Genomic DNA, 14280 nt, shown 5'->3' with positions numbered 1-14280 from the left:
AGCCCGACTCTGACTGTAGAGACCCCAAACGATCGCTATAACGATTCCTTAGGATGAATCGAGCAGCAGTGGGCATGCTGAACTAATGCTTCATGTATTTGAGGTCTAATAGTCCCCTAGTAGGGCAATCAGTGGGGATCTCAGCAGGACCTCCACAGGTCTTCAAGTTATCGCCTACCTTATAATGAACTCCTTTAAAAAACAACAACTTTGTTTCTAAGAAGTCAGAACTTTGGCATTTTCTTCTTTTGGCTCTAAGGCACCTTGGGAGCCATCAATCATTGGACACCATGAGTAGAAGCCAGTGCTAGATGCTATCTGGTGGGTTCTCATGGGGTAGAGTTTGTGGTGGGGGACGTTGGAGGAGATATCAGGCATCTGAACACTTCTTCTGTTAGTCTTGATTGACATCTAAGATATTGAGGTTTTGTGATAAAACATATTTTGCATGAAGGCTCCATCGATTTCCCAGCAGTCTGATTGCTCATCTTCTCCAGCCTTTAGTGTGGTGGCTCCAAGAAATGCAAAAATGCTTCTTCCAGATGTATTCCCTCTCACATCATAAATAAGAAATCTACAGACGGAATAGGGAAGTGTGAAGATTTCTTCATGTTTCTTTATAATCTGAAGGCTATTTTTATATCACTTCACGTCGGAGCCGACCTCATGAACCTTTCTGTGGTCTCGGAGCCACATTCATGGTGACCAGACAAAAAGACATCAGGCGGCCGTCATCTGAGATGGCCAACGTGAATGGAAACTGTGACAATTGACGTAAAACCTCCGACCACTTCCCTGACAATTTCTGTGGCCAAATAGTGAATCCAGTAGACAACCAGATATGACTGGATGAGATCCGATCATGTACTGAGCCATGACACTGGATTCCTGTTGATCACAATATGATCCATGATGGGAGTCCTTGCATTTTTTCAGACCTTGGAATAATGGTTTCCACCAGCTATGCCTTGGCTTCACTAGTGGTGGCTGGCTGGTCTGGATGACCTTCAGGATGTTACCACTTTTCACCTTTGACACATGGCTTCCAAGATTAATTCTATGATACTATGATTAATTCTATGATTTCATCTAATGGGATGAAACTAAATGGGAGGAGACACAGATTAGATATTAGAAAAAACTTTTTGACAGTTAGGGTGATTAATGAGTGGAACAGGCTGCCAGGAGAGGTGGTGAGTTCCCCTTCAATGGACGTCTTCAAACAGAGGCTGGACAGACATCTGTCTGAGATGATCTAGTGAATCCTGCTTTGAGCAGGGGGTTGGACCAGATGACCCAGGAGGTCCCTTCCAACTCTACCATTCTATGATTCTATGATTCTATGATACAGCTGGAATTCAATGGCGCAATATATCCAATGGTCACTAATGATTCCGCAATGTTATCATTACATTTCTTGTAGCAGCCAGAACTGACATGTGACACAAGCATATACTGTATACATTACATTACTGATCCTGAGTTACCTCCTGTATTATACTCCAGAGCTGCACTCACTATTCTGCTGGTGCAGTCACTGTGTACATACATTACTGATCCTGAGTTACATCCTGTATTATACTCCAGAGCTGCACTCACTATTCTGCTGGTGCAGTCACTGTGTACATACATTACATTACTGATCCTGTACTGATCCTGAGTTACATCCTGTATTATACTCCAGAGCTGCACTCACTATTCTGCTGGTGCAGTCACTGTGTACATACATTACATTACTGATCCTGTACTGATCCTGAGTTACATCCTGTATTATACTCCAGAGCTGCACTCACTATTCTGCTGGTGCAGTCACTGTGTACATACATTACATTACTGATCCTGCACTGATCCTGAGTTACATCCTGTATTATACCCCAGAGCTGCACTCACTATTCTGCTGGTGCAGTCACTGTGTATATACATTGCATTACTTATCCTGTACTGATCCTGAGTTACATCCTGTATTATACTCCAGAGCTGCACTCACTATTCTGCTGGTGGAGTCACTGTGTACATACATTACATTACTGATCCTGTACTGATCCTGAGTTACATCCTGTATTATACTCCAGAGCTGCACTCACTATTCTGCTGGTGCAGTCACTGTGTATATACATTACATTACTTATCCTGTACTGATCCTGAGTTACATCCTGTATTATACTCCAGAGCTGCACTCACTATTCTGCTGGTGCGGTCACTGTGTACATACATTACATTACTGATCCTGTACTGATCCTGAGTTACATCCTGTATTATATTCCAGAGCTGTACTCACTATTCTGCTGGTGCAGTCACTGTGTACATACATTACATTACTGATCCTGAGTTACATCCTGTATTATACTCCAGAGCTGCACTCACTATTCTGCTGGTGCGGTCACTGTGTACATACATTACATTACTGATCCTGTACTGATCCTGAGTTACATCCTGTATTATATTCCAGAGCTGTACTCACTATTCTGCTGGTGCAGTCACTGTGTACATACATTACATTACTGATCCTGTACTGATCCTGAGTTACCTCCTGTATTATACTCCAGAGCTGCACTTACTATTCTGCTGGTGCACTCACTGTGTACATACATTACATTACTGATCCTGAGTTACATCCTGTATTATATTCCAGAGCTGTACTCACTATTCTGCTGGTGCAGTCACTGTGTACATACATTACATTACTGATCCTGTACTGATCCTGAGTTACCTCCTGTATTATACTCCAGAGCTGCACTTACTATTCTGCTGGTGCACTCACTGTGTACATACATTACATTACTGATCCTGAGTTACATCCTGTATTATACTCCAGAGCTGTACTCACTATTCTGCTGGTGCAGTCACTGTGTACATACATTACATTACTGATCCTGTACTGATCCTGAGTTACATCCTGTATTATACTCCAGAGCTGCACTCACTATTCTGCTGGTGCAGTCACTGTGTACATACATTACATCACCTTTGTGTATATTGTATGTATATTTAATACTATATATTTCAGAAAAGAACAAATAGTCAGACATGTTGATACTCAGTATGCCCAGTCCTTCTTGGGAGAGGTCACCCTGACACACTCTAGATCAGTTGACACTTGTGCTGACAAAATTTGCAGGTTCAGACAACGGTTGTCTAAAATTGTAGATTTACTCAAGAACTGATGTCAGTAGCGGCCGGCGGACATTAGTGACCCCACAAGATACATGTGTGCAGCGGAGGAAATCCTGGGAAAGGACTATTTACTTTTACCATATAAAACATCAGTCTTGGGGTCGGACAAATATCCCTGGAGATCCCCGGACTTGTTAAGGGATTCAGCAGTTGTGCAAACCTTTTGGCTCCTGCTGACATCTGGGTTTTCCAGTCCTGGAGATACTGGGAATGTGGAATGTTTGCTTACTGGGATCCAGTTACAGATGAGAGCTTGGTATGTAGTTGTAGTGGAGGAATAATCCGGCCCATGTTACCCCGAGCTGCTGGAATATGCCCACCTTTACCCTGTGGGTCAGACAGGAGCTAGAAGCAGCAACACTTGGTGCCATGTTCTTCTTCATCTTGGAAACCACCCTCAATCTGCACCATAGATAGAGGGCATCTATTCAGCTCAGCGTGTATCCGTGCCATCCATACCATACTTGACAACTCTTACCAAAATGTCCTTCAAAATGGTGACACCTTTCTGGACTTCCAAAAGAAAGGGCAAATCTTTAGATTGCCCCGAGAAAGCTGCCTGAATGTTTTCTGTGCGTTGTGCCAGGATGATGCCCTCGGTGTCCAGATACACCTTCATGGGGGCAGAAAGAGAGTAGTGGAAGGGATGTGGTCTGCAAAAAGGACCTTGTATTATCGTTCATCTGGTGGAGAAGTTTGGAAAGTTGCAGGGGTCCAGAATCTGGCCCCTTTGTCCCATATTTGAAGACCAATGCTATTAAAAACCCTTGATAGGTGGGGTGCCTGTTGGATATTTGGCATTGGGACCCACAAGCTTCAGGTTATGCCACTTGCCAGTATGATGCATAGGTGTCCATTTCTGGGATCCTTTAGGGCACTTGGTTCCTTTGTCCGATTTTTGCGTATCCCTGGTTTTCCCGGATAGCACTCGTACCTGTGATAGTCTATGAGATCATTCACAGATCCATGATTTTTTGCGGACTGCACGGTCTCCAGAAAATTGCGGAGACATGTCCAGTTTTGATCCGAGTGTTGGCTCAAAATCGGCAATGCAAGTCATCTGGGTCCGTGAAAAAATCGGAGTGCACTCAGAAGGCATCCAAGTGCAGTCCGATTTTCACAGAATGTCAGAAAACAGAAGGTGGAGAAACTTTGTTATTTCTCCACGAGATGACACTTAGATCACACTCTGATCAAAATTTTCTGTTCGAGGTCTAAGGCTTTTGTATTAACCCCTCCCTCCCTGAGTCCTGTGAGTCCCTTTAAATCCATCATGAGTCATGTCACCCTGCGATCGGCGGAGCATCGTTGGATGACTTCATCGTTGATGTCAAAAGGGAAATTGAATCATATGTTCTTATTTTGAGGGAAGTGCAGCGGGAACAATCACTGACACGTTCGTCTCCATCTGTCAGCGCCGGATCCATCCTTTCGGGTTCCCGAGTTTTTAATTAATCATTAGCAGGGAAGATCATCCAGTGACTTCTTGTAGTCATCGTCCGCGCAGATTTCCAGGGAAGATTCTCAGCGTTTGGAATGTGTATACGATTAGTCATTCAATGACACAGGTAACAAGACAAGGTGTGTCCGTCACCTGCGCTCCGCCTGCAGACCGCACCACTACTATCTGATGATGCACTGCTTTCCCTAGTAACACTGGACTGTATCTAATAAAGCTGCAAAAAAAGAAAAAATATATATATATTTTTTTTTTGGGGGGGGGGATTACAGGAATGTTTGCTGCTTAGAAAACTATTGGCAAAAAGATTTATCAGGTCACTTTTAGGCGCTTTTTTTCCAGATTGTGGCAATATGAGAGATAGTGCAACAACGCATTATATTTGTTAGTTTGCTTTTTTTATTTGTGGCTTTTTGTTTTTCTTTTGTACAGTTTTGGGCATTTTTTTCATAAAGAAGCATGGTCTAGGTTTTGATTTTTTTTATGTGTTCCTTAATAGACTTCTCAATAGGAAAAGAAAGACAAAACTCCAAAGCAAAAAAAGGAGGGAAAAGCTTGTAAAAATAGCATGAATTTTTGGCTTAAAAAAAACCAAAAAACAAACAAAAGAAACCTCACGCTGCCTTAATACATTTTACTGGATAGATCATTTTAAGATCTGATACTAATCTGTGCCCACTTGGTACAATCAGGTCCTGAAGCCGTAATGAAATTTTTTATTTTACTCACTTATATAGCGCCATCATATTCTGCAGCGCTTTACAGATATCATCATCACTGTCCCCATTGGGGCTCACAATCTACATTCCCTATCAGTATGTCTTTGGAGTGTGGGAGGAAACCGGAGAACCCGGAGGAGGAAACCCACGCAAACACGGGGAGAACATACAAACTCCTTGCCAATGGTAGAATAAAGTTACTAATGACAAATATATAAAATGTAAAATATATACAATGTAATATAAAACTAAACCTAAAATGTAAAATAAATCTATGAATATAAAATTTATACCATAAATAATATTAATAGCATAAAAATATCATTTAAAACTATATAAAGTGAAACATAAACCTAAACTTCTATATAAAATAAAACTAAAATTCTAAAATAGGTAAAACACACCATATAATCCATATAAAATCCTTGTAGTTTTCTATGTTTTTATTATCAGCAGCTGTGCACTTTCTAGGATGGGGGTAGAAGAGGTTCTTCCAGTAATGACTGAGACTGACATGTGTATGTGGTGGTGTCAGACAGGAGTGGTGTGTTCCTCATACCAGCTGTGACGTTGCGCTGTTGTGTCACTAGTGGGATGGTCGGGGCTGGGAAACTGGAGTTTCACCTTTTCAGTATCACAGAGGGAGAGTCAGGAGTGGAGCAGCCTCACAGCCCCTGTGGATTACTGCTAATCATGGGGAACTTAGTGCAGGGCGACAAAGTCTACTAGGTAAGTCATGGGGCGAGCACCGACTCTGCAGCTTCTTGTGGTCAGGTTCTGGGTCGGCAGCATTTTTTGGGGTATGAGATTGAACGTAGCTTTCTGTCGGATTGAGAATTTTTTTTTTTTTTTTTTTTTTGCTACTTTTCCGGAGTTTTAGACTGCGTCGTTCAGAGATTTTTGTGGAATTTTTCAACCTGTTGTTTTGACTTTTGAATATATTGTATCGAGAATCGTACCATTTTTTTAATACGTTGTTTCAACCCTTCTTAGAATATGATTTCTGTTTTACAAACCGATGGAGGATTTGTTTACTATTTTTAACAGATTGTTTCACTCTTTGTTTTACTGTTTAGTTCTTTGAATGTTCTAGTTTGTAACGTTTATGAACAGATTGGAGGAGTTTTTGCAGGTTGTTCCTTTTTTATGTTATATTATTATTATTATTATTATTATTATTATTATTTTTATTTTTTTATTTTTTTTCCTTTTGGATTTTTTTTCTGACTCTCCGGCGCCGCACGTTTTTAATATTGGATTTACAGTCACAACTATTATTGTTAGTCACTTTTTAAGTATCGTTGTTTAGTGCTGACGACACATACACAATGTTCCTTGATGACCAGTAATTAGATTATTGGCTCTTTAGCCTGATTCCTCCACTCTCTGGGATAAGGCAACTCTTTTGTGCACTTACTATTGAAGGACTACAAGTCTCAGCATTCTAGGCCGCCTGTCTTTAGTGTGGATCTGCGGCTCGCCTGCAGTGTTTATTCAAAGATAGGAAAATATGGCCTCCCTCTACAAGATCATGCAAAGCCGAGTGTTTGTAAAGGGTTTTGCCGGTGGCTACAGTGTATTTAGTAGGTATTATGTAACAACGTGATACCAGAACGATGTGTTACTTTGTATCATGTTGTAAAATATGTTGTTTTTTTTTTTTGCTTTTTTATAGTGTTCAGATAATGGCCTGACCCGACCGACCGCCTCGTATAACCCATTATGGAGCCCACAACAAAGTCTCCCTAACAATCCATCAGTAATTATTAGCTGTGACATTTATGAGCCCGGTCCCCTAAGGCCCTATAATTGTCCTCAGCCATCGAGCATTCGCTGATCACATGTTTTATCCTAAAAAATCGTTCTTGTCGTCGGCTCAATTAGAGGACGTGCCACCGACTGTGTACAAAGTCCAAAAGATCTTATTGACAAGTCAGTTTACGTTGGGTCTAAATGAACGCAGATTGATTTGTTAAATATTCAATCAGCGCTTATTGAAAGGAGTATAAAATAATCGATGGCGGCTTCACATGGTCTGATGACCGGCAACAACCCAAACTCAGAAGTTTCATAGGCATGTGTGATCTTTGGGTCAGGGGATCTGCGGCCGGTCCAGAAAATAAAACTTGGACTTGTGTATAGAAAGGGGTTGTAAAGGTAATCTTATACTGACTGCTTTTAAGTTCGCTATGGTTCCTATATGTTCTGGGCTCTGCACAGTTCATCTGATAGATGGGCAGATACACTGACGGAGGAGTCCCCTGTGCAAGAACAGTATATCCGCCCTATGCAGCCATATGGCTCATCATAATGCACAATTGCACCTGTTTTGGAGCTGGATGTGGGACCCCTTTACCTTCTGGGCCCCGGTGCAGCTGCACAGGTTGCACCAATAATTTGTCTGCCCCTGCATAGGTAGATGGATGGGTAGATACACAGCTGGAAAAATATATGTTGTGTAAGAAAATCAGGCAGCATTCCAAAAAATAGATGAAAAGAGGACATTATTAGCCCACCTGGTGGAGAAAGATACATGGATATCTGGACAGATAGTTAAATGGATACATATTTAGATACATGGATGGATGCATAGAGATTGATATGTCGATATAAGGCTTTGTTCACACACGTTGTGTTTTTTTCTTTCTGCTGCTAACTTTTCTCTGGCAGGAAAACAGCTGCGTTAAAAATGCCGGTTTTGTTGCGTTTTTTTGACCACCCATTACTTCCTATGCATGAAAAGACGCTGAAAGAAGTGACATGCTCTAGTTTCCAAAAAAACACAACCAAGTCCCAAAATACGCAGCAAAAAAAAAACCATGTGTGAACAGAGAATTCTGGTTTCTCATAGACTTTGCTGATGCTGCAAAACGCAGCTGAAAATTTGCATGAAAATCTGCAGCAAAACCCAACGTGTATGTGTGAACATGGCCTAAGTGTTGATCCCAGCGACTAATGATACATTCAGCAGTCATTGCCGGTGCACAGAGACAATCTGATAGTAAATCCTCGGCGTCATGCCTGTAATGCCATTGATTGCGCTGTGTAATGATTTACAGCAATGTCCCCGTGTGAATCCTCCTCTGACTGATCTATCCCAGTGCCGGACATTATACAGAGCTGCGCTCCCATTATATATTTATCCACTAGGATCTCACCGGCTGTGTAATTGGGGCTATTTCTGTAATATTGTGACCTGATTGTGTCGCGCGCCCCTCCATGTCCCCTTCTTTGCTCCTTTACGGATATAATCTTGTCTTCTTCCAGCACTATATGTTCTGTTTGTGGAGTGTAATTCAGGCCTTCTTGTTCCGCCATAGATAATTTTGCCTTCTACTCTCCTGTATAATGGAATTGCCTTTGCAGCGACTTTTCCCGACTTGCGATCTATTCATTTGCGGCGTCGCACATTAGATGGATAATGATCGGACATAAATCGAGCGTCGTCTTTCTCTTGCAGCTATTTCAGTGGAAGCAGCTCGAGAATCTGTACTTCCGGGAAAAGAAATTTGCAGTGGAAGTTCACGATCCTCGCAGGTAAGAAAAACCTGGTATCTGCTATAGAAAACTATATATATAATATACATTCTGCAAGTTTGTGCATTAATCAGTATGAGGCCGTGGGATGATAATCTGCCACCTTGTACCAACCATGCACAGACAGAAGGGGTCCCGGTACAAGAACAATATATGGGCCCTTTATAGCTCATCATAATGTAAAATATTACCTGCTGTGGCCCCCTGACCTCCTGGGCCCCTGTACAAGTTGTACCAGTGGTATGGCCGCCATTGAATCTATGGTAGATTGCAGTAGACTCTTATCTGGAGGGATGTAGAGCACTTCTCTACCGGACGTCCTAGTTCATGAATGAAATGCCAGAACTATAGAGACTTACACAGGCAGAGTCGTAGGAGGGAAGGGGCCCCTGAGGGCCTATGAAAGGGGGTGACAATCTCTATAAAGGATGTAAGCCTCTGTTACCAGGATGGATGGTTTTAAGGTAGCGGTGAGTTGGCGGATGGATATATATGAGACTGAGGGACGGATGGCGGCAGTGTTGGCCAAGATGCTGCCTTTGTCTGTACATAGTGATTCAAGTATACTGTACCAAGTACTGCTCATAACAGGGGGCCCACCGGAGGATTCTCCTGCTCTCCTGTCAGCCAGTCCAGGGAGGGATGGAAGGAGAGATGGAGGGCAGGATAGATAGATAAATAGATGGAGGGATAGATAGCTAGATGGATGGAAGGAGAGATGGATAGATAGTTAGATGGGGAGAGAGAGTTGAGTGGGATAGATCGATACTAAATAACTATTTTAGATAAATAGTCACATGATATCTATATCTGATTAATATTTATTGATATGAGAGATATTAGAGACAATAGACAGATATGAGAGATATATTCGATAAGATAGATATTACATTGATAGATATGAGAGAAAGACACAGATATTAACTAGATATTCAGATTGTAGCTCTGCTGATACCTTTTCTTTATCACATGCCTGCAGCACTTCACAATTAGACGTATAGCTGGTGGATCTATCCCCGTATACACAGATTTTCTAGCCGGCTGTACATTCATCTGTCACTGTTATCTGTATCGTTCATCATGCTATTTTTTTTCTCCTCTTGAATGTTCAGGATTTCTGTGTCCAGAAGAACCTTTGGACAGAGCGGTTTTGTAGTTCAGACCTGGTATGCGAACAATTCCCTGATCAAGTCCATATGGGTGATGGCAATTAGTCAACATCAATTCTACCTGGATAGAAAGCAGAGCAAAGTAAGTCTCCGGAATCAGTGGTGGCGACCCGCGCTCTCCCCGCTCACACCTCCGCTGTAAATATTCGCCCATTATTTATTTAATTTTTTAATTGCTTTCAGGCAGTTAAGTGATACATGATAAAGGATCTGACCCAATTATATGATTAACTGAAAGGTCTGTGACTTTGCTAGGAGAGAGCTACTATCAAGGGGAATAAAGTTTTGGTTTTTTTTTGTTTTTTTTATTGGGGGTCATTTACATTTTAAAGACCTCTGACAGATCAGTGATGTAATTAAACGACCCCTGCAGAGCCGCAGATACTATTGTGCCCCCTTAAAGGAGCATCAACCATTGTGTAGTCACTTTTTAATTAAGTAAAAGTTGTTGGCAAACTTCAGACTTGGTGATGGCAGAGACTTTAATGCATTAATCCAATTGAAGAACACTATAGTCAATATCTATGCAGCCTTAGATGGCTGATAACAGGGAGTAGTAGAGTGAGAGTGCATGCAATGGCTATAGTTAGGTGCCCAGATCTTAAAGTGATCGCAGGGATTTTTTTGGAAGGAATTTCTGATCATTGATCCAACTGAAGAACCACTATAGTCAGTACCTTTGCAGCTTTAAATGGCTGATAACTGAGAATAATAGAGGGTATGCAATGGTTGTAGCCAGTTACCAAAGACTCTATTGCGGCCAAGTTGTAGACGTCTATTGATTTTTCCACAGGCCAAAATTCCCACCGCCCGCAGCCTGGACGAAATTGCTATGGATCTGACCGAAAACAGCACAAGTAGAATTTCCAAGATGGTGGACGGAAAAAACCCCGTGATCCTGGCGAGCAGCGGCAGCTTAATCTCCTCAGGTAGGAATATATATATATATTTTTTTTTTATTTATTTATTTATTTTTTTTTATCGCATTTGTTGACAGCAATGGAAAACATTCGGTAGAAAAAAAAAAAAAATGTTTTCTTCGAGAAATGACAAGAATCAATCTTGCATCGGCAGGTTCTATCGACTCAGAAGTGAGCGAGGAGCAAAAAGCAGAGAAAATTCAGGAATTAAAGAAAAAAGAAAAAGATTTGCAGGACGTTCTCCTGAAAAAAATCGAAGAACTTAAAAAGATCTGTATGAGGGAGGCGGTAAGTGGCCACGAGGGATGAGGGTGAATGATCGAGGACTCAGTGGGCGCAGATCCCTTTTTATTTTCTTTCGAAACTGGTGGGATAAAGTCAGGGGCGTACATAAAAATTCTTGGGCTCCATAGCAAAAGGTACAAATTTGGGGTCCCGCATGCGCTCCCAGCTGCCATTAAACAACCCATTGTGTTTCTGTGATCACAATGAGGGTATTGGAGAACTTTCCCTCGTCTAACTCCTCAGATGCTATGGCTGCTGTTCACCACAGCCGCTAAGGGGTTTACCTGCTGCAATAAGAACTAGTCCATATAATTCCTACTAACTTCTGATGTATATTACAGTGGATGTTGGGTGAAGTAGGTGACCACCAGGTATTGGGGTGGGGGGGGGTATGCCTGGTGGTTGCCTACTTCACCCAACATCACTGTTAGGTGGGGGCATCTAACGGTCCCCATTGCAGCTGTGTCACCTGCCGCCACTAGTCCAGGTGTTGCTGATCACTTAGTGTTTCCCTGATGAAAATTTCTGATTTTCGGCAATCAGGGGTGATCGGTTTGAAAACCTGTCTGTAAGTGTTCCGTTTGACTGCAGTGCCACCACAGGAGAAGTGAAGTATTACACAGTTCCCATTGATATCAGTGGCTTGTTCGTGTAATACAAGACAGGACGGGTCCTCCAGATGCGCTGTGTAACCAGTCTGGCCATGAGATGAGGAATCTGGTCAGAGAAGCTCTGTGTAACCAGTCTGGCCATGAGATGAGGACTCTGGTCAGAGAAGCTCTGTGTAACCAGTCTGGCCATGAGATGAGGACTCTGGGCAGAGAAGCTCTGTGTAACCAGTCTGGCCATGAGATGAGGACTCTGGTCAGAGAAGCTCTGTGTAACCAGTCTGGCCATGAGATGAGGACTCTGGTCAGAGAAGCTCTGTGTAACCAGTCTGGCCATGAGATGAGGACTCTGGTCAGAGAAGCTCTGTGTAACCAGTCTGGCCATGAGATGAGGACTCTGGTCAGAGAAGCTCTGTGTAACCAGTCTGGCCATGAGATGAGGACTCTGGGCAGAGAAGCTCTGTGTAACCAGTCTGGCCATGAGATGAGGACTCTGGGCAGAGAAGCTCTGTGTAACCAGTCTGGCCATGAGATGAGGACTCTGGTCAGAGAAGCTCTGTGTAACCAGTCTGGCCATGAGATGAGGACTCTGGGCAGAGAAGCTCTGTGTAACCAGTCTGGCCATGAGATGAGGACTCTGGGCAGAGAAGCTCTGTGTAACCAGTCTGGCCATGAGATGAGGACTCTGGGCAGAGAAGCTCTGTGTAACCAGTCTGGCCATGAGATGAGGACTCTGGTCAGAGAAGCTCTGTGTAACCAGTCTGGTCATGAGATGAGGACTCTGGGCAGAGAAGCTCTGTGTAGCCAGTCTGGCCATGAGATGAGGACTCTAACCTGGAATGGGGGAGATGGTCTTTAAAAATTAAAGATTAATATTTGCCTTAAATAAAAAAAAAAATTATTCCACTTCTTGTTTTTTTAGGAACTAACTGGAAAGTTGCCAACTGAGTACCCACTAAATCCTGGTGAGAAGCCCCCCAATGTCCGCAGGCGAATGGGCGCTACCTTTAAGCTGGATGATAATATTCTCCACAGTGAAGAGGTAAATGATCAGTGCCGATTCCTAACATTCCTTATCCAATGGTGGCCTCAAATTTTTGAAGATCAGTCTCATCATCTGCAACCCAGAAATGGTCCGATGCATACGTTTTTTGGGGGGGAATTTTATGTAACGCTAAATTCTGTATTTTTTTTTGCTCTCAGGAATCCGACTTACAAAATCTTGAGCACAAGTTCCTCATCCAACAGCAAATGGTGGAGGCGACAAAGAAACTTTTGATGGAGCCTGACCTCGGGAAGAACGTCAAGAGGAAGAGGAAGCAGGATTATAGCGATTCCATAAAGAGGCTGCAGGACATAGAGAGCGCCATCAATGAGTACAGGATCAAGAGGGGGAAAGACCCAACCAAGAGGGCCTCTCTTCTTCTACAAGGTACATGGGCCACCATTTTTACCCCTAGGGGCGTCAGCAAAGATTAAGAAGTGACTAAATGCTTCTTACAATGACCACACCAGCTCCTTCATGTCCCTATTGTTGCTCCAAGTCATTAAAGTAAATTTGTGCATCCTCCTAACCATTACTTGTGGGGGTTTAATCTGGACTAATTAGTTACATTTCGGTTTAATTAGTCAAAACCCAGCAGCAATCGTCAGCAATCGAGTCGCTACTTCTTGTTCTATTCACTAGATGACCTCTTTTTTTCGTACTTTATAGATGATATCATCCCATCGGAAAGCAGCTCTTTGTCCGACACAACCACCTTCGATGATGGTGAGTATCTAAAGAAAGCTAAACGCCACCTAGTGGCTGGTTTTGCATGAGTAAACAGTATAGTGAGACACTTTTTTTTTTTTTTTTTATTTCAGATGACTCAATCTATCTTCAAGGACCGAGATCCTGCTCCTTGCAGAATTCCCCCAAGAACCGACTCCCAAAAGACAGAAGCCTTTGCAGAAAATCTTCTCTCAATGAACAGTTTTCAGACATGCGCCTCTTAGGGTAAATACATAGTATTTTATGGAGGGTGGGGGAGAAGCCAAGGTCACAAACTACCCGAATATATCTGTAGCCAGCTGGTATGTTCTGGTATTTTGCTCAGCTGTGTTTACCGGAAGGAAGGACACGCGCTATATAATGCTGCCATTGTCTCAGGTGCCGTCAGAGCAAGACAATCACATTTCACATTCTAGTCCTAAATGCCAGTAAATAAATGACCCCGGATCTAAGTAATCCAGGTTCCAGTGATCTATTAGAGCTGAAAAAATAAAATCCAATTATAAAATACACTGTAGAACCAGATGGCGCAATACGACGGTGCCACCTAGTGGACAAATGAAGAAATGAATTTAAAAAAAGTGTATTCAAGCAAAGATGCTAATAACATGTCATTGAGAATCTTCATAGTGTTA

General features: G+C 42.5%; 1 protein-coding gene across 4 annotated transcripts in view; it reads left to right on the top strand.

Annotated features, from left to right (window-relative positions):
* FRMD4B (FERM domain containing 4B) overlaps positions 1–14280 on the top strand; it is a 257085-nt gene that overhangs the window by 235490 nt on the left and 7315 nt on the right. For all 4 annotated transcript variants that reach the window (XM_073644727.1, XM_073644729.1, XM_073644726.1 and 1 more), the window contains exons 12-19: positions 8813–8889; positions 10002–10140; positions 10852–10987; positions 11133–11266; positions 12794–12913; positions 13075–13303; positions 13586–13642; positions 13738–13870. In XM_073644727.1, the coding sequence (XP_073500828.1) occupies positions 8813–8889; positions 10002–10140; positions 10852–10987; positions 11133–11266; positions 12794–12913; positions 13075–13303; positions 13586–13642; positions 13738–13870 (1025 nt within the window). The remainder of the gene's footprint in view (positions 1–8812; positions 8890–10001; positions 10141–10851; positions 10988–11132; positions 11267–12793; positions 12914–13074; positions 13304–13585; positions 13643–13737; positions 13871–14280) is intronic.

Source organism: Phyllobates terribilis, unplaced genomic scaffold, assembly GCF_046119375.1.
Source record: "Phyllobates terribilis strain yellow unplaced genomic scaffold, ASM4611937v1 Scaffold_8__6_contigs__length_399053987, whole genome shotgun sequence".
NCBI lineage: Eukaryota > Metazoa > Chordata > Amphibia > Anura > Dendrobatidae > Phyllobates > Phyllobates terribilis.
This window is presented reverse-complemented; position numbering and strand designations above follow the sequence as displayed.